Source organism: Sapajus apella, unplaced genomic scaffold (genome assembly GCF_009761245.1).
Source record: "Sapajus apella isolate SASKATOON/1434 unplaced genomic scaffold, GSC_monkey_1.0 scaffold19, whole genome shotgun sequence".
NCBI lineage: Eukaryota > Metazoa > Chordata > Mammalia > Primates > Cebidae > Sapajus > Sapajus apella.
The window spans coordinates 972809-995776 of NW_022436959.1; the positions used below are offsets into that span (position 1 = coordinate 972809).

Genomic DNA, 22968 nt, shown 5'->3' on the forward strand with positions numbered 1-22968 from the left:
CTGGTGGATCCTTCTCCACGTGTGTCCCTTACATGTGTCCGTGCTGGTAGACACCACTTGGAGATATACACAGAGGACTACCATTTGTTTGGGTTTTGCCCCAACACAACCAGCTTATACACATTATACAAAAACTTGCTTTTTTATTTCTCAGTTCATCATGGACATGCTCACATCTAAATGGACTGAAAATCTGGTGCTTTCTAATACATTTACATGGAGGTTTGTACCATAAATTCTGCTCCTTTCATTTTCTTTTTTAAACCATAGCCTTTCCTCCTTAGCTTTACTAAATGAAGCTGCCCCTCTTTCACAGCCTTCCCTCTTTCCAGTGCTGTGTTAGCTGAGTGTATGCTTCCCGCCTTTTCTAAAGCTCTTACGATCGTGTGTATACATGTGCACACGCACACACACACCCATTCACACACGTGTACACATAGGTATATTTGATCATTTCTGTACAAAAATGGGATTGTACTTGTTACATTCCATATACTAAGTGGCTATTACCGTTGAGATTTTTTTCTGAGACAAAGCCACTTTCCCTGTACCCCAGCTTCAAATGAAGATCACTCCCACACAGCCCTGGCAGCTCAGGGCCAGGCCTTCCCTACCTCTGCTGTGGGTTTGGAGGAGGACGGCCACCTCCTGCCATCCAGATTTCAGGCACAGCTTCCTCTGATGCTCAATGTCACGCTGGACTTTACCTGGAACCATGACTGCATGAGGTTCACAAGGACACCAAAGCTTTATTTTTTATTTTTTAACATAGTAGTTTTTTATTTTGTCTAATCTGTTTGCTAAGGTTAGGGGCAGCATGGCATTCACATGCTATTTACCTAACATTTACAATACTCCCATCCTCCATCAAGGTTATTACTTCTCTGGTTGGTGACAGACTCAAATCCTTATTCTCAAAAGTTCTCAGGACTGGGAAAGGCACAGTTGCTCTGTTGGCAGGTGGGCAGATTTCCATGGGCTAAGACAAAACTAAAGCAGAAGTCACTGTATTTCTGCTGCTCCTGACCCATGATAGAGAAAGAGGGTGGATAATTTCTCCTTGGTATTTGCTGGCTTTATAGTGGGGTGTCACAAGATGCATTTGAGAAAAGTTGATTTAAAATTTTAATTTCAACACTGATTTTCAAACTTGAACTATGTCTACCTCTTTTTTATCCTAAGCTCCAGCTGATTCCAACTGCAATTGCTTCCAATATGTTCTCCAGAAAACCATCTTCTTTGAGAAACTTTCAGAATCACAGTGGGTGATTGCATCTATTTAGCTACGCTGCTATTAGGTTGAATCATATGGCATTACATTTTCATAGGTCCAAATTGGCCAGATATTGTCAGTTCAGTGGTTCAACCCAATATGTTTACCCTGAAAATTTACAAATCAGAAGGTCTGGGAGCTAGAATGCCCCATCAGGATTCTATTACCCAGTTCTTAACATTTACAGGCGATCACCTGGGGCTGGCCTAATTCATCAGTTGGTGATGAATTGATTCACCTGTGCTGAAGCCCGGGCCATGCAGATCCCCGAGGACCTGTGAAGTGTGGTATGAACAGTGAGGCTCCAGGAGGTACAAGCTTCAAGGGTTACAGTAAAGGATGGGGATCCTTTAAAGCCCAGAGAGCTATTCCCTGGCAGGGAAGGCAAATTGGGCAAACATCCTGGAGAGGCTCAAGCCCAAGAGACCTTGGGACCTGAGATTGCCGCTGACTCTGAGGATTCAAATCAGACAAATCCCCTTTCTGTCCTCTTCTATCCACACCCTAGTCTCCCCACACCGTTTGAAATGCTGCAGGCAGCATGCAGGCCATTCTCCCTGACTGCAAAGGACTGACTTGGGTAGGTGGGCATGAGCCTTTCTGCCCAGCATGCGTCCCTCTGGCACAGCCGGACACTGACCTGCAGGGCAGTGCTTCAGCGAGTACTTGAGCAGGGTCCAGAATGAGAAGCCAAACTGTTTCTCATGTTCTCCTGCAAAATGAATTTCTTTCCATGTTAGAGAACAATGGGCACACCTCTAGTCAAATATAAGTAAAAATCGATGCATCTTTATTAGAAAAAGTTAGAAAGAGATGGACAGATTAAAAAAAAATTACCCATCTTCCCACCACTATAAATCATTATTACTTCCAGATTTCCTTCCAGATTTTAATACATTTAAAAAATATGGCTGGGTGCAGTGACTCATGCCTGTAATCTCAGCACTTTGGGAGGCTGAGGTGGGCAGATCATGAGGTCAGGAGAACGAGACCACCCTGGCCAACATGGTGAAATCCCATCTTTACTAAAAATATAAAAATTAGTTGGGTGTGGTGGCACATGCCGGTAGTCCCAGCTACTTGGGAGGCTGAGGCAGGAGAATTGTTTGAACCTAAGGGGCAGAGGTTTCAGTGAGCCAAGATCATACCACTGCACTTCAGTCTGGCAACAGAGTGAGACTTAGTCTCAAAAAAACAAATTCCATAATTATGCTAAGTCTTTGTCTTGATGTTGCTAATCCATGTATACTTTATGTAATAAAAATGTATAAAAAATATTCTCTATAAAATATACATTGACAATGATTATATACTACTATAGAGATTTTATACAAAATACAATTAGCATGAATTTTATATTCCTACCCTTTTCATTCGTCATAAGTTAATACTCTGTGAACATAATTTTAAAATGTTACATAGTGTTCTCTGGAGTTGATTTTCCATCATGTAGTTAACAAATTTTCCCCTTTTAGTGTAGCAATTAAGTACATGGACTCTGGGTAGTTGGATTCAAATCCCAACACACTGATTGTGTGAATATGGGCAAGATACCTAATTTCTCTGTGTCTCTGTCTGTTAATCTTTAAAATAGGTATAAGAGTTATATGTCACCTGTTAAAAAAAAAAGGAAATATACATAGCCTGTTATAGAAAAGAGACGAAAGTCTTCAGACGTTGCCATTTATGAGAACTACACTGAAGGGAAGTAAGCTGTGTTTACCACGGTTCAGATCCCTAGCATGTCAAAATTAGACGTCATCTTTTATGACTGAAAATATCAAAGATTCCATCTGAGGTTTGCCTTTAAACAAAAGAGGAGAAGGGGATCTAAAACACAAATGTTGGGTACTGAGTCACTGTGATACTAGTTGGCAGGGGAATGGGGACCTTCTAGCCATGAGCTAAGGTTACTGAAGACGTTCCTTTCAACATAACATTTGCAGGACACAGAATTTGTCGAGTGAAACATTTGGGAGTCTCTAACATCATTACAATATTTATCCATGGGAGCAAAACATTAAACATTTACAAAGGGGCCGCTCTGTTGTTCAGGGAGCAAAATATTAGCATTTCTTTGTTAACATTTTGAACTTTTGATTAAGGAGTTTTTAACTTTGGACAAGGACCGGTTTTCTGATTAATTCATGGGTGATCACACACTTAGAACAAAAGTCTGCAAATGTTTCCTATAAAGGGCCAGATAGTAAATGTTTTAAGTTTTGTGAGCCATATGAAAGGCTCTGTCACACCTTTTGGATTCTGCTCCCCGGTATGAAAGCAGCCACAGACAATATGCAAATCAATAAGTATGAGTGAGCTCCAATATGACTTTTGTTATAGATGCTGAAATTTGAATTTCATGTAATTTTCACATCACAGATTTTTTTCCTTTTGATTAAAAAAAACTATTTAAAAATGTAAAAGAAAAAATATTTTAGACCACAACTGAACAAAAACCATTTGGCCCCTGGGCTGTAGCTGGCTAACCCCTGGCTGAGAGCAGTACTTGGCAGCAGTGATTTCTACGTCTGTGTTAGCTCCTGCTGCCACAATTACAGCTGTTGTTATCGCCATCATCACCATTTACATCCTTCTGCTATTATAAATAAAGCACTGAAGAATGTCTTCAGGGAGAAAGCTTTTTGTCCCTCCCCTGCTTTTGCAGTTACTAACTGTACCGCAGCACTATGATAGGAACAGACAGTGCTAGGTTCTGAAGAAATCTTTGCATGTCTTTGACTTCCTGGGAGTCCATGTGTAGCAGCTGCAGCTTGATCGGCTTCTAGCTTCACCATGGCAGAGAGGTTTTCCCTCCCATACTGATGATGATTCCTTACCAGAGGCTGTCTGGAGAGCTGTGCTGGGCTCCAGGAGAATGAGTTTCATGATGGATTATCAAGAGCCACCTTAGAGCAATGTATGCACATGTGCTGTGTTCTTTGCTAGACATCATAGCCTGCGCTGTCCCTGGGGATGGATGAAAAAGGGAGACAAAGATGCCCACTGTACATGACATATATTTATCCCTTGTTTTAAAGTGACAAGAGGTGGCAGAAAGGGGGTCATAAAAGTAGTGGTACAAGGAGGAGCTGGAAGGTAGGGAAGAAAGAATAGGACATTGTTGCCAGAATGAGCTGTGATGCTTGGATTGCTCCAAATCCTGCATGTACTCAGCTGAGTAGAAAAATTGCTGATATCTTTATAAACCTTGACAGCACTATTTCGTTATTCATAAAGACTTTTTTAAAAAACTGTAAACAGCTTCATTTTTAAAGGAAATTTATTCCCAACACATTTTTAATTGAGTTTTTATGGTAATTCTTTGTATTGACTATTGGATCAACATACCAAATAAAATATGCTCAAGTGTTTTATTCAGGAAGTCTCAATTCTGCTTCAAAATAATGAAGTGAGAGTCAACTCAGATTTTCATGAATTACATACATAGCGGTACATAGCCTTTTCTAAGAGTAAATTTTAAAAAGTATTATTTGTTTAACTGGGAGTGTTTGCCTTAAATCCAGAATCTTTGGTTTATGATCTTTCATTGTGTGTGCCTGTGTAATTTATGATTGTATGTGTCTTGCTGTATTGTTAAGGCTTTTAATAACTCAGTTCTGAAACAGAAGTTCCTTGAAGGCAGGTAAACTGTTTTTGTTTTAAATTCACCTTTGGATGAAATGTATCATTTCTGTCTTGCACAGTGCCTTGGATAGTAATAGACATTCAAAATTGTGTGATGAGAAGAAGGAGCTAGGGGTTGCAAGGCATCTAGCGGTCATTTGCCTTTTCCTTCCCTAGGCAGTGTCCCTGCTGTACATCCAGCCCTTACTACGACATTGCTCAGGACAAAAACTTCTCTGCTACTCCTGTTTCTATAGTGTGTACGGAATACTGCCAGTACCCTTCCAGATGCCTGAAGACAGTGTTAGTCTAACCTACAGCTTCCATCTCAGTTCATCACCACACCTCACACACCTTTCCTTTTTTTTTCTTGGGCTAAATAACTAGGCTTTTCCCCAGCTTTTCCGACATGCCTCTCTGTTCTGACATTTCTGCTGCTTTCTGGCCACTCTCGTGTGCACAATTTCTTGTGTGCACAATTTCTTGTGTGTCAGGAAATGGGTTGCATTGCGGCCTCCAGACTGTGCATTGTGTCCAGATGTGTCCTGGGCAGGGCCCAGTCCGGTGGAACCTCTTCTGTTCTTGTTGTACTCCTATTAGTAAAACCCAACATGGCAGCGCCTTCTGGCTGCCACATGAACTCGACTCCTCTTGGACTTATGGCCAACTCTAACTCTTAGTTGATAATTTGAATGGTTGTGGACTCTGCTTGGTTTCAGAACATTCTCAGGGAGGAGATTCCCTTAGTGATGCTTGCAGGTGGCCTTAGAGCTTGGGTATCACACGAGGGATACAGTTGTGGAGTTGCGCAGCCCAGAGAAGCAAAGCCAAGGTTGAGGCCAGGAAGTAGCAGGTGGGTGAATGGAATGAGAGCGATGAGCAGAAGTGTTAAGGAGGCCAGGCAAAGAGAAGAGGTTGTGCATCAGAGAAGGAGGTACACTGGGGAATCTGGGGGCAGGGGGAGGCTTAGAATCTATTGGTCTAGATCCCTAGCATCTTCCTTCCTGGTCGTTTCTTTCGTGAAGCAACTTTGTGCCTTACGTTAAAGAATCAAATTTTAATGATGAGGAGCTGGGATCTCTTGAATTATTTATGAGCCAGATTTCCCTTAATCTGTAGACGTGCACTTGAATTTCTAAAAATCTTTTTTATGGGGCTTTACATTTCTCTGATTAAGTTTCTTCTTGCTAACGGACCCCATATTCCTAGTCACCAAAGACGTTTTGAACCTAAAGAGGAAAAAAGCTACAGAATTGAAGTGGTGACTCTGCCACTTACTAGACATGGTCTTGCCAAAGTTGCAAGTTCCATAGGATGAGAACCATGACAGGTGTCTTGTCACTTGTTTCAGTGGGTGGTTGGGAAGATAGTTGGAATTTTGCATTTGGAGTGCCTGATGTGAAGCCCATCAGTACCACTGCCAACAGCTTGTCATACTTATTTTTCTGCTCTCAGGGTATTAAAACATGTTTCTGTCTTAGGTCAGGTTTGATAGACTGTCTTCTCTGTTTTCATCCAATCTATTGATTCTTATTACATATGGAGAGGGACCAACAGCAGAATCTAAAGATTCCTAGAGGCTACTTGTAAGGATCTTTGGATGCTGGTCCATGTTGGTAGGGGTTACAAAGTCAGAGGCCTTCAACAACCTTATTACACAAATGTGTAAGCAGCCAGGTGAGGAGAGAGTCATGGGGCCCATGCCAACTCACAGATGTATGTCCTACCTAAAGCAGTCATTTCACTAAGAGTCACTGCGTAACCCAGCACCTGGTACAGGGGGAGTCAAGGATTCCAGCTCCATGGGCTGCTAGAAGTAGCTCCCTAACATGCTCTTGCATTTGGTTAATGTGGCTTTGGGGCAGTGGTTCTTACAGTGTTGTCCAGAAGCCATCAGCAGCATCTAGGAACTTGTATGAATTCAGCTTCTTGGCTCCACTTCAGACCTACTGAATCAGAAACTCCTGGGGTGGGGCCCAGCAACCTGGGGTTTAACAGACCCTCTAGGAGAGTCTGATGCTCTTGAGAATGATTTGGAAAGTGGTTCTCTACCTTGGAAGGACATTGGAATCAATGTCCTGGGGAGCTTTAAAAATCCAACTGCCTGGTTCCAAAGCACAGAGCTTCTCATTGAACTGATTTGGACTGGAACCTGGACACCAGGATTTTTTTAAAGCTCCCCGGGGGATTTTGAGGTGCATCTAAGTCAGAAAACCGCTGTTCTCAGGAGCTTATTGAAACACCCACATACTCATTTATCTGGGGTGAAGAGGTGAGGAGAGAGAGGCATGTATCATTTGACAGAGTTCCTACATGACCTCTCTTCTCCTTAGAGAACATGACCTTGAACCACCAGCCTCAAGAAATAGCCTTGACTAGGGCTTTTCACAGATTAAATGAATATTCACTCAGTGCGATTTGTTTTAAAGGTTGCTTTTAATGCTATATTTGTTCAGCAAGTGTAGGCAGTCATATAACACAAATATTAACTCTTAAATCCTCAAAGGCTTTCCCCACAATATGCCATCTGGCAGGCATTCTTTTCATCATCTCTTTATTATCCATGCTAATAAAGGACTAGGATGGCACTGGTAATTGAAAAACACAGATCATTTAAAAATCATTCAGGCTAGTGCCAGTACTGTTTTCCCAACCAGGAGGCATTCAAGAGTAGAAATATTGACTGATTGCAGTTTGCTACTTCCCTGTGGAGGTGCTAACATGTATTATTTTAGTCAGAAATTTGAGCCATTGGAGTGAGAAGCTTCTAAATTATAATTTCCATTTCTGAATAAAGGGGTTTGTTTTATTGATGAGAGTCCTGACCATGGAGATAATGAAGAGCAAGCATATTTAAAATGCATGTGCACCTGGGAACCAGTGGATGGAAGTGTGATGTAATATAGAAGCTGCATGGGGATTTGAGGAACTGTGGATCTGGATTCAAGATCTTTTGATATGACCTGTGTCATTTGAGATGAGCTATCCTCTCTACCAGTGGGACTCAAAGAGTCCTCAACTAGCAACATCCATATTACCTGGGGATTTATTAGAGATGAAGATTCTTGGGCCTCATCCCAGGCCTACTGGATCAGACTCTGGGGGCGGGGGCGCAATCAGTGCTTTAACAAGCCCTCCAAGAAATGCACATGCCTCCTCAAGTTTGAGCATTGCTATTATTCTCCACCAGGGCCTCAGTTTTTTTGTCTATAAAATAAGAAGACCAGCCTAGATTATATTTAGGGTTTACTCTAGCTCTCAAAGCCTGTGGTGTATGGGCACAGAATAGGTTTAGAGATTTTCTGTCTTAGAGCTTATACCTTCCCTCCTGACTGAAATAATTCAGCTGAAAAATTGACAGGTGGGTAACAGAAAAGAAACTGATTTCCAGGAACTACATACTTAGACTAGATACCCAAACTGCACATCGTGTTCTTGCTGCAAAGTAACTCGTAATACCTTCAGCTGGTTGGTACTACTTTCCTGAAGTAAAAAAAAAAAAACTCTGGTGTTTTGGAAAGGGAAGCAGCCATCCCCCCTTTCTCTAGGGGCTGAGAGCTGTCTGCTGTGATTCACAGAGCAGCATTTCAACAGGAACTAACAAATGGCATTTCAGAAGGATGTACAGAGGTACACAGGCTTTGCAGTAAAACAAGGGAAAATTTCAAGCCATTTATCAAAGCTCCTGCAGCTTCCATTTCAAGACAGGTGGAAAAAAATAACATGGAACAAGAAAAAGAAAATAAATCTGTATCCAGAGCATCTCATAAATAAGAAAGGAGTAGGGGAGTTGCTGGCCTTGCTGGGCTCTCAGAGTATTTTTGTCTCAGTACAGAAAGCTTTTAAATGTTTTGGCATGAAATTCTTTTCCTGCTCCTGTTATTAAAATTTGTGGTTGTAAAATTATTTAACTGGCTATTAAAACCAAAAAAAGAAAGCTGGGAAAATGATACCCAGAGTGAGAGAGAAAGAGAGAATAAGAGCATAGTTCACTCTCCACCACAAACTATTTTTTATTTGTATCTAAAATGTAGTGATATTCCATAATTTAGGCCAAGTCATTGAAAATCAAAGATAATTTTCTAGTTGGCTTTTGTTCAGTAAGAGCCTATTTGCTACAGACAATTAGGACATGGTTTATTGAACATGAGAGAGACTTGGGTCTGTTATAATGTTTAGGAGGGGTGGAGAAGCTATAATTTTCATTAAAATGATAGCTACATCGGGCACAGTGGCTCACGCCTGTAATCCTAGAACTTTGTGAGGCGGAGGCTAATGGATCATCTGAGGTCAGGAGTTTGAAATCAGCCTGGCCAACATAGTGAAACCCTGTTTCTACGAAAAATATAAAAATTAGCCAGGCATGATGGCAGGGACCTGTAATCCCAGATACTCAGGAGGCTGAGGTAGGAGAATTGCTTGAACCTGGGAGGCAGAGGTTGCAGTGAGCTGAGATCCCACCACTGCACTCCAGCCTGGGTGACAGAGACTCCATCGCAAAAAAAAAAAAAAATTAAATTATTTTAAGTTAAAATTTAAATAAATAAATAAAAAGATGGATTACAGGCCTACTCTGCCAGAGGGAATAATGATGATTGAGGAGAACCTGCTTTGGACATCTTTGTGAAATTCCCAGCAATGTTGCGTTGTTGATCAACCTGGTTAAAAGCCCGTGCTGTGAGTTCACAGTCTGGCTTTGCCATATAACCGGCTCTGAAACTTTGGGCAAGCTACCCAGTTGTCAGTGCTTCAGTTTCCCTCAGGGAAATAATGATAATATCTACCTGGTGGGAGTTTTGTGAGGATTAAGAGCTCCATATGCAAGACACTTTGCGCAATGCCTGGTGTATAGTAAGCATTCTTTTATTGAGACTATTTGCTAATTAGTCACACAGTTCTTTAAAGGAGCCCTAAAAATCAATTACATTGTTTTTTAACTGTAAGGAGTTTTTGAAAACAGCAAATGAATGCCTGCAGAGGGGTGTGATTGATAAAAGGAGGCTTCAAAGGCATGTTGGGTGCAAAATTTAAAGAAGACTGATAACTCTTGAGTCACAGCATCTTCTCCCCCATCAGCTTCACTCACATATAGCTTTGGGGAATTGTTGGAATTAGATTCAAAGAAACTAATTTTTTTCCCACTAGATTTCCTTTTTTTAATGTATGTATTTATTTTTGAAACTCGTAGAGCAACACTAGAAATAGGTCTGAACTAAATGTTACATGTTTCTCATTTACATTTGGCTCCCTTCCTGTGTTGGCTGGTCCATGCTGCACAGTGGCTAATATTGATTAGCCTACATTTTTCTTAAATACACTTTTCTCAGTCTATGTAAAGTCTAAATGCTAGCAGTACCAACATAAATGCATTCAACTTCCAACCTGGTGGTAAGGGGAAAAGTAGGAACAAAAGATGGTTGAGATGTATTGTCCAATGAAATCATTGCTTGTGATGATGCCACAGCCAGCTGTGAGGTCTGGGGCAAGCTTCTGAGCTCATCTGAGCAGCAGTTTCCTCATCAGTAGAACCAGGATAAGAATGGCACCTACCATGTGTGAGATTTAATACATGTAAAGTACAAAATAGTGCTAACACCCAGAATGTACTCAGCAAATGTTAACTTCTTCAGTGTTACTTGTGTTCATGAAAATCCAATGTATTAAAGTGAAAATAATCAATTTGTATGTAATGGGGAGGAAGTTTTACTATTCTTTGCGAAGTAACTAAAAGCATTTCAAAATCTTTAATGGTGAGTTGCCTTTTAGACCTAAACTCAGGTCATTTATTTCCAATTAAGATTGGGCCATGCTGTATTTGACATGCAGAATGGTTTTTATTTTTGTTACAATCACATTTATTTTGAGATGTATCCTTATTATTAGTAGCAGTAATCTGGTATTTTAAAAACTTTCCAACATTGTAATGAATGAATCAGGATAAAATGCTAAAATAAAATATTCAAATCATTGCACTTATACAACCTATAGTTCGGGACAGCTGTGCTGCTGAAACTGTGGAACTGCGGCCAGTAGGCAGCAATACTGTCTCATGGTTTCAGATGTTGCTTGTTAGCTTATAAACAAAATTTCAGATCAGCCTGGGTAGGACAGTTTAGATGTTCTCTTGAATAATGTAGAAAAGTGTGGGTTGTTTGATCCTCGAACAAGTGAACAGAAAGGCCTTCCAGCACCAAAATTAGAAAAAAAATTGGCTTTAGCCAAAATTGTCCTGGAAAAACAGAGATTTAAGCTGTTTATCCAGGGACAAAATGAAAGTATGTCATTTCATTCAAACTATCTGGATCATAAGGCAAAATTGGTTTTCTTTCATACCTCTTTAACTTTTATTTTCATCCGTTTAACCTGAAAAAAAAATTGTCTTCCCTTAAATAAATCACCATTTAGATCTGAATTTTTTAATTTTTAGTTTTTTTTTTAATTAGGTTTTTGGAAAAGAGGTGGTGTTTGTTTACATGGATAAATTCTTTAGTGGTTATTTCTGAGATTTTGATGTACCTATCACCCAAACAGTATACACCGTACCCAATGTGTAGTCTATTATCTCTTACCAATCCCCATTCTTTCTCTCAAGTCCCCAAAGTCCAGTGTGTCATTCTTATGCCTTAGCTTCCACGTAAGTGAAAACATATGATGTTTGGTTTTCCATTCCTGAGTTACTTCACTTAGATTACTTTACTTAGTCTCCAATTCTATCCAGGTTGCTGAATGCCATTATTTCATTTCTTTTTATGGCTGAGTAATATTTCATGGTGTGCGTGTGTGTGTGTGTGTGTATTTGTATATTTCACATTTTCTTTATCCATTCATTGATTGATGTGCATTTGGGCTGGTTCTATGTTTTTGCCATTGCAAATTGTACTGCCGTATATGTGCATGTGCAATTATCTTTTTCATATAATGACTTCTTTTCCTCTGGGTAGATACCTAGTAGTGGTATTGCTGGATCAAACAGTGGATCTACTTTCAGTTCTTTAAGGAAACTACACACCGTTTTCCATAATGGTTGTACTAGTTTACCTTCCACCAGTAGTGTAAAAGTGTTCCCTTTTCACTGTATCTATGCCAACATCTATTATTTTTTATTTATTCATTATAGCCATTCTTATGGGAGTGAGGTGGTATCGCATTGTGGTTTTGATTTGCATCCTGATCCTTAGTGATGTTGAGCACTTTTTCATACGCTTGTTGTCCATTTGTATATGTTCTGAGAATTGTATATTAATATCCTTAGCCTACTTTTTGGTGAGATTGTTATTTTCTTGCTGATTTGTTTGAGTTCTTTGTTGATTCTGAATACCTTTACCTTTGTCAGATATATACATTGTGAAGATTTTCTCCCACTCTGTGGGTTGTCTGTTAACTTTTCTGATTATTTCTTTTTCTGTGCAGAAACTTTTTAGTTTAATTAAGCCCCATCTATTTATCTTTGTTTTTGTTGCCTTTGCTTTTGAGTTCTTGGTTATGAAGTCTTTACCTAAGCTGATGTCTAGAGGTTTTTTCCAATGTCATCTTTGAGAATCTTTATGGTTTCAGATCTTAGATTTAAATATTTGATCCATCTTGAGTTGATTTTTGTGTAAGTTGAGAGATGAGGATCCAGGTTTATTCTTCTCCATGTGGCTTGCCAATTATCCCAGCACCATTTGTTGAATAGGGTGTCCTTTTCCCATTTATTTTTTTGTTTGCTTTGTCAAAGATCAGTTAGCTGTAAGTATTTGGGTTTGTTTCTGGGTTCTCTATTCTGTTCCATTGGCCTGTGTGCCTATTTTCATACCAGTACCATGCTGTTTTGGTGACTGTTGCCTTATAGTATAATTGGAAGCTGGTTGATGTGATACCTCCAGATTTGTTCTTTTTGCTTAGTCTTGCTTTGGCTATGTGAGCTCTTTTTTGCTTCCATATGAATTTTAGGATTGTTTTTTCTAATTCTGTGAGAGCAATGGTGGCATTTTCATGGGAATTGCATTGAATTTATAGATTGTTTTTGACTGTGTGGTCATTTTCATAATATTGATTCTGCCCATCTATCAGCATGGGATGTGTTTCCATTTGTTTGTGTTGTGTATGATTTCTTTCAGCAGTGTTTTATAGTTTTCCTTGCAGAATTCTTTCCCCTCCTTGATTAGGTATATTTTTAAGTATTTTATTTTTTTGCCGCTATTGTGAAAGAGGTTGAGTGATTTGATTCTCAGCTTGGTTGCTGTTGCTATATAGCAGAGCTACTGATTTGTGTACATTAAGTTTGTATCTTCAAACTTTACTGAATTCATTTACCAGTTCTAGGAGCTTTTGGGATGAGTCTTTAGGATTTTGTAGGTATACAATCATATCATCAGCAAACAGTGACAGTTTGACTTCCTCTTTACTGATTGGATGCCCATTATTTCTTTCCCTTGTCTGAGTGCTCTGGCTAGGGCATCCAGTACTATGCTGAATAGTGGTGAAAGTGGGCATCTTGTCTTGTTCTACTTCTTAGGGGGAATGCTTTCATCTTTTCCCCATTTGGTATGATGTTGATTGTAAGTTTGTCATAAATGGCTTTTATTACCTTAAGGTATATTCCTGCTATGCAGATTTTGCTGATAGTTTTAATCATAAAGCAATGGATTCTGTTAAATGCTTTTTCTGCATCTATTGAAATGATCATATGATTTTTGTTTTTCATTTTGTTTATGTGGTGTATCATATTTATTGTCTTACATATATTAAACCATCCCATCATCCCTGGTATGAAAGCCACTTGATCATGGTGGATTGTCTTTTTGATATGCTGTTGGATTTGGTTTGCCAGTATTTTATTGAGGATTTTTGCATCAGTGTTCATCAGGGATATTGTTCTGTAGTTTTCATTTTTTGTAATGTCTTTCCCTGTTTTTTGGTATTAACGTGATACTGGCTTCATAGAATGAACGAGGAAGGATTCTCTCTTTCTTTATCTTTTGGAATAGTGTCAATAGATTGGTACCAATTCTTCTTTAAATGTCTGATAGAATTAAGATGTGAATCTGTCTGGTCCTGGACCTTTTTCTTGTTGGAAATTTTCTTTATTACCGTTTCAATGTCGTTGCCTGTTACTGGTCTGTTCAGAGATTGTTTATCTTCCTGATTTAATCTAGAAGTGTTGCCAACTTCCAGGAATTTATCCATCTCTTCTAGGTTTTCTAGTTTATATGCATAAAGGTGTTTATAGTAGCCTGTAATACTTTTCAAAGAACCAGCTTTTCAATGAATTATTTGAATTCTTTTCAAAAAACCAGCTTTTTGTTTCATTTATCTTTTTTTTTTTTTTTGTTATCGTTTGTTTCAATTTCATTTAGTTCTGCTCTGATCTTCATTATTTCTTTTCTTCCGCTGGGTTTGGATTTAGATTGTTCTCATTTCTCCAGGTCCATGAACTGTGAACTTAGATTGTCTGTTTGTGCTCTTTCAGACTTTTGATGTAGGCATTTTATCCTAAGAACTTTCCTTTTAGCACCATTTTTGCTGTATCCCAGAGATTTTGACAGGTTATGCCACTATTATCATTCAGTTCAAATAATATTTTCATTTCCATCTTGACTTCATTGTTGACCCAGTGATCATTCAGGGGCAGGTAATGTAATTTCCGTGTATTAGTATGGTTTTGTGGGTTCCTGTTGGAGTTGATTTCCAATTTTGTTCCACTTTATTCGGAAAGAGTACTTGATGTGCTTTCAGTTTTCTTAAATTTAGTGAGACTTGTTTTGTTGCCTATTTGTGGCCTATCATATGATCTGTCTCAAAGAATGTTCCATGTGCTGATGAATAGAATGTATATTCTGCAGTTGTTGGGTAAAATGTTCTGTAAATATCTGTTAAGTCTATTTGTTGTAGGGTATAGTGTAAGTCCATTGTTTCTTTGTTGACTTCTGTCTTGATGACCTTTCTGGTGCTGTCAGTGGAGTATTAAAGTCCCCCACTATTATTGTGTTGCTGTCTATCTCATTTCTTAGGTCTAGCAGTAATCGTTTTATAAATTTGGGAGATCCAGTGTTAGTTGCATATATATTTAGTATTGTGATATTTTCCTGGTAGACTAGTCCTTTTACCATTATATAATGTCCCTCTTTGTCTTTTTTAACAGCTATTGATTTAAAGTTTGTTTTCTCTGATAGAAGAATAGCTACTCCTATTTGCTTTTGGTGTTCATTTGCATGGAATATCTTTTTCTACCCCTTTACCTTAAATGTATATGAGTCCTTCTGTGTTAGGTGAGTCTCTTGAAGGTAGCAGAAACTTGGTTGGTGAATTCTTATCCATTTTGCCATTCTGTATTTTTTAAGTGAAGCATTGAAGCCATTTACATTCAATGTTAGTATTGAAATGTGATGTACTATTCTATTCATTGTATTACTGTTGCCTGAATATTTTGTTTTTCTTCATTGTGTTATTGTTATATATACAATATGTATGCATTGTAAGATTTATGGTGTAAGGTCCTGAGAGATTCCTGCTTTAAGAAGGTTCTATTTTGGTGTTTTTTGAGGATTTATTTCAATATTTAGAGCTCCTTTTAGCAGTACTTGTTGTGCTGATTTGGTAGTGGTGAATCCTCTCAGCATTTGTTTGTTTGGAAAAGACTGTATCTTTCCTTCACTTATGAAGCTTAGTTTTACTGGATATTAAATTCTTGGCTGATAATTGTTTTGTTGAAGGAGGCTAAAAATAGGACCCCAATCCCTTCTAGATTGTAGGTTTTCTGGTGAGAAATCTGCTGTTAATCTGATAGGTTTTCCTTTATAGGTTACCTGATGCTTTTGCCTCACAGCTCTTTAGATTTTCTTTTGTCTTGACTTTAGACTAATCTGTTGACCATGTGCCTAGGCTATGATGTTTTGTGATTAATTTCCCAGGTGTTCTTTGAGTTTCTTATATTTGGATTTCTAGATTTCTAGCTAGGCCAGGGAAGTTTTCCTCAATTACTCCCTCAAATGTGTTTTCCAAACTTTTAGATTTCTCTTTTTCCTTAGAAACACCAATTATTCTTATGTTTGGATGTTTAACATAGTCCCATACTTCTAGGAGGCTTTGTTCATTTTTTAAATTCTTTTTACTTTGTCTTAGACAGATTGGGTTAATTCAAAAACCTTGTCTTTGAGCATTGAGGTTCTTTCTTCTGCTCGTTCAATTCTATTGCTGTTACTTTCCAGTGAATTTTGCATTTCTCTAAGTGTGTCCTCGGTTGTCAGAAGTTGTGATTGTTTTTTATTTATGCTACCCATTTCACTGAAGAATTTTTCTTTCATATCCTATGTACTGTCTTTTATTTTTTTTAATTGGACTTCACCTTTCTCTTCAGTAACTTAATAACCTACCTCCCGAATTCTTATTCTGGGAATTCAGATATTTGATTTTGAATTTATTTTATTTAAAGTTTGTTTTGTCTGATAGAAGAATAATCTACCTTCTGAATTCTTATTCTGGCAATTCAGATATTTTATCTTGAATTTATTTTATTTAAAGTTTGTTTTGTCTCATAGAATAGCTACTCCTATTTGCTTTTGGTGTCCATTTGCATGGAATATCTTTTTCTACCCCTTTACCTTAAATTTATATGAGTCCTTATGTGTTAGGTGAGTCTCTTGAAGGCAGAGAAACTTGGTTGGTGAATTTCGCTGGGTGATCTCAAGTATATGGAGAGTTAAGATCAGCCAGGCCTTCTCCTCTTAGGCATGTGTATCTATTTCTGGTGAGCTGGTATGATCTTTTGGGGTGTTAAATAACCTTGTTTTGTCATATTACCAGAATTGTTTTTCTGGTTCCCTCTCATTGGGGTAGACTACGTCAGAGGAAAAATCTGGGACTCAAGGGCTGCTGTTCAGATTCTTTTGTCTAACGGGGTGCTCCCTTGATGTGGTATTCTCCCCCTTCTCCTAGGAATGTGGCTTCCTAAGGGCCAAACTGTAGTGATTGTTTTTGCTCTTCTGGGTCTAGCCACTCAACAGAACTATCCAGCTCCATGCTGGCACTGACGAGTGCCTGCAAAGAGTCCTGTGATGTGATCTGTTTCAGGTCTTGCAGCCACAGATACCAGCACCTGCTTTGGTGGGAGTTAGTGGGGGTGTGAAGTGGACTCTGTGAGGGTCCTTGGTTGTGCTTTTGTTTAGTGTGCTGGTTGCATCCCAGGTAGTCTGCAGTGGTGAAATACTTCCTTCAAAGGGTGTGTGGATTATCTCGGATATCCTGGTATGTTCCTGTGGTAGTTCTTGGAGCAGAAGTTCATGACGTAAGTCTCCACATGCTGCTGTATCCTTTCAAGCAGGAGCTACAACTAGTCCTGCCTCCTATCTGCCGTCTTGGAAAAATTGACAGATCTGAATTTTCAGCATAGTTCTTGGTCATTGTTTTCAGTGATTAGTGGTGAAGAGTAGATTGCTAATATCAGTAAGAGTCTTGTAGTGTTTTTGCTGGGTGATCTCAAGTATATAGAGAGTTCAGATCAGCCAGGCCTTCTCCTCTTAGGCATATTTGTAAATAGTTTTTCTTTGGGCAGATTTATGGGGTACAAGTGTAATTTTGTTACATGGATATACTGCATGGTAGTGAGGTCAGGGCTTTTAGTGTATCCGTCACCTACTTAGTGCATTGTGCCCATTAAGCAATTTCTCGTCATCTACCAACTCCCAGCCTTCTGAGTCTACATTGTCTCTCATTCCACACTCTATGCCCATGTGTGCACATTATTTAGCTCCCACTTTGATGTGAAAATATGTGGCATTTGACTTTCTGAGTTATTTCACCGAAAATAATGGCTTTCAGTTCCATCCATGTTGCTACAAAAGACATGATTTTATTCTTTTTATGACTGAATAATATTCCATTATGTATATGTATAACATTTTCTTTATCCAGTCATCCATTGGTGGACAAATAGGTAGATTCTATATCTTTGCTATTTTAAATAGTACTGCAATAAACGTAAGAGTGCAGATGACTTTTTGGTATAATGATTTATTTTCCTTTGGGTAGACACCTAGTAATGGAATTGCTGGATTGAATGGTAGTTCTATTTTTAGTTCTTGAGAAATTTCCATAGTGTTTTCCATAGAGGTTGTACTAATTTACATTCCCTCCAACAGTGTATAAGCATTCTCTTTTTTTTCCCCTTTCTTGCCATCTGTTATTCTTTGTCTTTTTACTAATAACCATTCTAACTGGTGTGAGATAGTATCTCATCGTAGTTTTAATTTGCATTTCTCCAATGATTACTGATGTTGAGCATTCTTCCATGTGCTTCTTGCCATTTGTATGTCTTCTTTTGAAAAATATCTATTCATGTCCTTTCCCCACTTTTAAATTGGATTGTTTTTCATATTGCTGAGGTGTTTGAGTTCTGGATAACTGTAACTATTATTTCACCTTTGGGGCTCTGTGTGCTGTGTGTGGCAACCCTAAAGACCAGACAAGAAGATTCTCAGACTTCCTGAGAGGAGGTGGATGCCAGAACCCTGTGAATATCTGAACTTTATCCGGTATCTGTGCTCAGAGGTCTGTGGATTATGTAATCCTGGATAGTTCACAAAGCCCATCAATGCATATGGCTGTATTTAACCTCCCACATGAGGATGCAGAGTCAAGGTGTGGGTAGGTCATGGTTTCCTTGCAGTCAGCTTCCCAATTAAATACCAGAGGTGTGGTTTTATCCCAGCTCTTTCTACCCAAATGCTGTTGGTTTCATTTTAATGCAGCCACCAGAAATATTTTTTGCATCATTTTCTTTTCCTCACAATGTCCTATATTTGGATCTTCAGCTGAGTTTCCTAATCCCAGGTATAAAATCTGGTTTTGCTGTTCTGAGGAGCTCTAGAAAGAAGTCCCTGCAATCCACCTCAATAGGTTTACATGGAGAGAGAAAATGTCATCATGTTTGATTGTTTGGAGCTTGCCTTGTAGTACTTCACTTTTGAAGAGAGAAATCGGATCTCTGGTGGTTGATAAAATCTGCTGAAGAATTCACCATATCATGCATTTTGTTTTACTCACAGAATCATGTCAACCCTGCCATGGACTTCACACAGACTCCACCTGGGATGTTGGCTCTGGACAACATGCTGTACTTTGCCAAGCACCACCAAGATGCCTACATCCGGGTAAGCATAAAGGCCCTTTTCACATATTGTGTGTTTCCTAGTCAATGTTAATTTCAAACTCACAGATATGGAGGGATTACCTTTAGATAAGTGACCCCTGTATTTTTTGACTTTCTTAACAAACTAAAAAAAAAAAAAAAAAATCAGAATTAAGTGAAATCAATTAGGGGACTGAAATGGGGATTTTAACTTTCAATTTTTTTTTTCTATGTGGTGACCTTAAAAATACAATAGATACTTGGAAAACATTTCATATAGTCCAATATTGAATTATGACAAAAACTCTTAAATAACGAGGAATAGAAATGAACTACCTACCAAAAACCTGCATGACTCCAAATTCAGTGGCTGTTCAGTCTGATGCTAGAGGTACAATAGTATAAACAGAAACACAGAGAAAAATGGGGGAGATAGGGAAGGCAGATAAATGCCTTCTCCCATTTCACATCACACTAGTCAAATTCAAGTCACAAAGGTAGATTAATTTGTGGGTCGAGGAGAAGGACGTGGGGGACTCTATTTTCTCTGTGAAATGGAAGATGACGCCTGCTGACTGGGCAGTGCTCGCATGTAGGAGGCCGAGTTTTAATGAATGGGAGCCTAATGTGGCAGTGGTGGAGAAGGCTTATCTATCAGGGCTGCTCGGTTGGAGTCCTGGATTTGTACTGACACCTCTCCCCTGTCCTCAGGGAGAATAACTCAGACTCAGTTGGGATGAAGTAGATCTAAGATTAAGATCAGGGAAGGATATAAATAAATGAGGCAGGGGAATTGTTGCATGGTTAAAATGATGACTAGATGTAAGCTTAGAAAGTAGTTGATGAACAAGTCACCTAAAGCAGGAAGAGTAAGGCTGAACTTAGAATATGGTAAGAGCATGTTCATTCATCTCACATTCTCTCTTGGATTCTCTGTGGCACTGGCTCCCTACAGACCTGGCACTATCAATATCTAGTGATGTCAATTGGGCAGTTCCTTTGGTCTGGGCTCAGGTTTCCTCTGTAAACCAGAGAGACGACAGTTCTTAGTTGGGACAGTATTTATTCCCCTAGATAGCATTTAGAAATGTGTGGGCATGTTTCTTCGATTGTCACCATGCCTAGTGAAGTGCTACTGGGCTAAAATCTATAACCATGGGACAGTCTGCACGGTGAAAAACTGTACCATCCAGCAGTGACCTCCTTGAATAAGGCCATGCCAGATCACTGAGTTCTCTGTAGGCAATATATTTTAAATTTGTGTATTGTTCTATATATATGCAGTTTGGGAAGCTTTGACCTATTCTAAAATACTATTTGTAATCTGTTTATATAGAGGATTTTATGGTCATTTCTCTGAAAGGTTTGGGATCAGGTGCTTGGTCAGGTACAGTCCCACATAAGAAAATTATTTTTCCATAAAACTTTGATTTGACTTATATCTGAGTGTATTTGTTGCACAGATGGTTTCTAAGAATGTAATCTGCTTTTGTAGTAAGTAAATTAATATTTTTGAGATACCATGTAGTATAACCTTGGAGAGTTGAGCATGAAAAGTAGAAGCTAAGTAGAAATTTAATTTATCATTAACTGATTAATGTTCATGAATGAGTGTTTCTAAAATTAGAGCTTATTGATGCTGAATGTATTGTTAATTGCTTAAGAAGCATATGTCTCATGAAAAGTAATTTAATGTTTTAAGCCTGTTTTTCTCAATGTGTTCTTTAAACATTGTAAGTGAAATTAATACCATGGCAGCCTGACAGAACTTTGTATTTGATAAGGACTTGAAAGAAAAAACCTATTTGTAAAGAAAAGTTTGGCTTTTTGGTCCACATGCACTTTTCTTCTTTGGTTAGACTTTCCTGTATCTCACATGACTATTGGTTTCTCAAAAGTGTCCTTTCCCTAATTTTTTCTGTGTCCCATTTGACTTTGGGGCATTTACTAGATAGAAAGCTAAGGCTATTTATGTGAATGTGTGGGGTTAGTGGAGCATATATAAAGTCTGAAGATCTCTGCAAGGAAATTTTAGGGTGACTTAGAAAAGAGATATCTCTATGATAGTACAATAGTGCTGTAGGTAGTGAAAAAGGTGATCTGGACAGCTAATTAAATTTTGATTCATGAGCTCAGTGGTCTTTTCTGAATTATAAGGATGGTCTCAATCTTTTTAGTTTACATTTTGATAAAAACCTGCTTTTTTGAGGATGTGTATCTTCTCGATGAATTCAGTTTTTCCTTTATTATTTATATCTTTCATCTGATAAATGCTTATTCTGTACCTGAATATAGCCTCACTATTCACTCTCTTTGCCAGTCAGATTTGTAATTGAAATTTTAAAACATTGTACTACACACACACACACACACACACACACACGTATGCACAAATATTCCCTCTTTGCCCTTGTCACTCCCAGGTATCATGGTCCCTCACCCACTTTCTAGCCATATGTTCCTGAATTGTTTTTTTGCCCTGTGTTTAACTTACCTGCCACTCACTTTTCAGCATCCTGCACTAAGACTTCTCTCCATGGCTTTCTGGAAGCTGTCTTGCCAAATGCAGAGCACTCTCCTCATCCTTCATCTCATTGACCTTGCCCTTGACACCTGACACTCTCCAGCCACCAGTCTTCTCTTACCCAGCAGCCAGTGATCCGTCTTGGCTCTATTGTTGACTATTGCTCTTAGTCTCTCTGGCAGGTTTCCCCATTGCCGGCCCATCAAATGCACAGGACCCCCAGGACTCTGTCTGTGGACCTTTGCTTGTATCAGTCCCTCAGGCTGCACATTTCCTGAGTAACCATCAAATGCCCAGCCATGAGCTAAAGGGTGGGGATTCCTAAAAGAAAACAAGTTGAACATCGGTGCTGACATTGAGGAGTTCACTGTCTAGAGATGGAAAGTAGGAGTGGTGGTGGGGGGGAGGATAAACAGACAAGTACCAGGCAGTTTTCAAGTCACTTGGCATGTGTCTCGATTGAAGAGGATCATGCTTGGAACACAGAGGGAGGTCACTAACACAGATGTGGGGGTCGTTTCAGGAAAGCTCCTGTAGGAAGTGGTATCTAGACTCAGAGCTGTTGAATAGTACTAATAAGGTGAAGGGAAGAGATGGGGAGTACTCCCTCATGTGGAGGGAACCATGAGAACAAAGGTATAAGGTGCGTGCTTTGTTCAGGGAACCACATAGTATAGGATGGCCAAGGCAGGGACTGGCAAATGGGGCGTGGCTTGTGAGGTAAATGTGCTAGTTCAGTAGGGATGTCTTAAGCCATATGAAGAGCTCTGTTGGACTTAAAGGCAGCGAAGAATTTCTGAAGTGTTTTAAATAAAGATAAGAATTAAGTTTAGACAAAGCACTGTCCCAGTAGAAAACCAATGTGAGAATCAAGACTACAGGCAAAAATAGAATGTGAGAAATTATAGAGAAATGAAGGTATCTTGAACTAGAGAAGTGGAAGTGGCAGTGGAGTGGAGCAGTTTGAATGAGTTACTTTGGAACTAAAATCAACTTGATCTTCTCTAAGGAAGTGGGAGGTTCCTGGCTTGAGTGAGAGGTAGACAGTGGTATCATTAGATAGTGCAGGTCTGTGAGGGGCAGGCATTTGGACCATCCAGACTCTTACATGCATGTGGGACGTCTGTCTAGGAGGACTTATGCAGTGGGCAGTGAGATCTGGGTGGGTAAGCTCAGACCCATGTAGACATCACACTCTATTCCAACTTCTTAAGCATTCTTATTCCCTCCAATTCATTCCTCTATACTGTCACAATATAAGCTTAATGGCCTGCTTGCTAATGTCTGGAACCTTCAGACCCATCTTCTACGCCAGTTGCCAGGATGATCTTTCTGAACAGAGTTCAGAGTGCTTCAGGGACCACACCTGGTCCACAGCCTATCTCTGTGGTTTTATCTCTTGCTGCCAAGTCCCCTTTCCCTCTTTCCATCCCCCCA

At 39.1% G+C, this 22968-nt stretch overlaps 1 protein-coding gene across 11 annotated transcripts in view; it reads left to right on the forward strand.

Moving 5' to 3' along the window:
* The window catches only part of ELMO1 (engulfment and cell motility 1), a 569594-nt gene that overhangs the window by 275840 nt on the left and 270786 nt on the right, over positions 1–22968 (forward strand). For 10 of the 11 annotated variants that reach the window (XR_004271412.1, XR_004271414.1, XM_032286647.1 and 7 more), the window contains one exon: positions 18925–19029. Coding sequence is in view for 9 of the 11 variants with exons in the window: in XM_032286647.1 (XP_032142538.1) it covers positions 18925–19029 (105 nt within the window). In the remaining 2 variants the exon portion in view is untranslated. Of the gene's footprint in view, positions 1–14479; positions 14487–18924; positions 19030–22968 lie in introns of those variants that run through there. The other variant, XM_032286651.1, reaches the window with a different exon arrangement.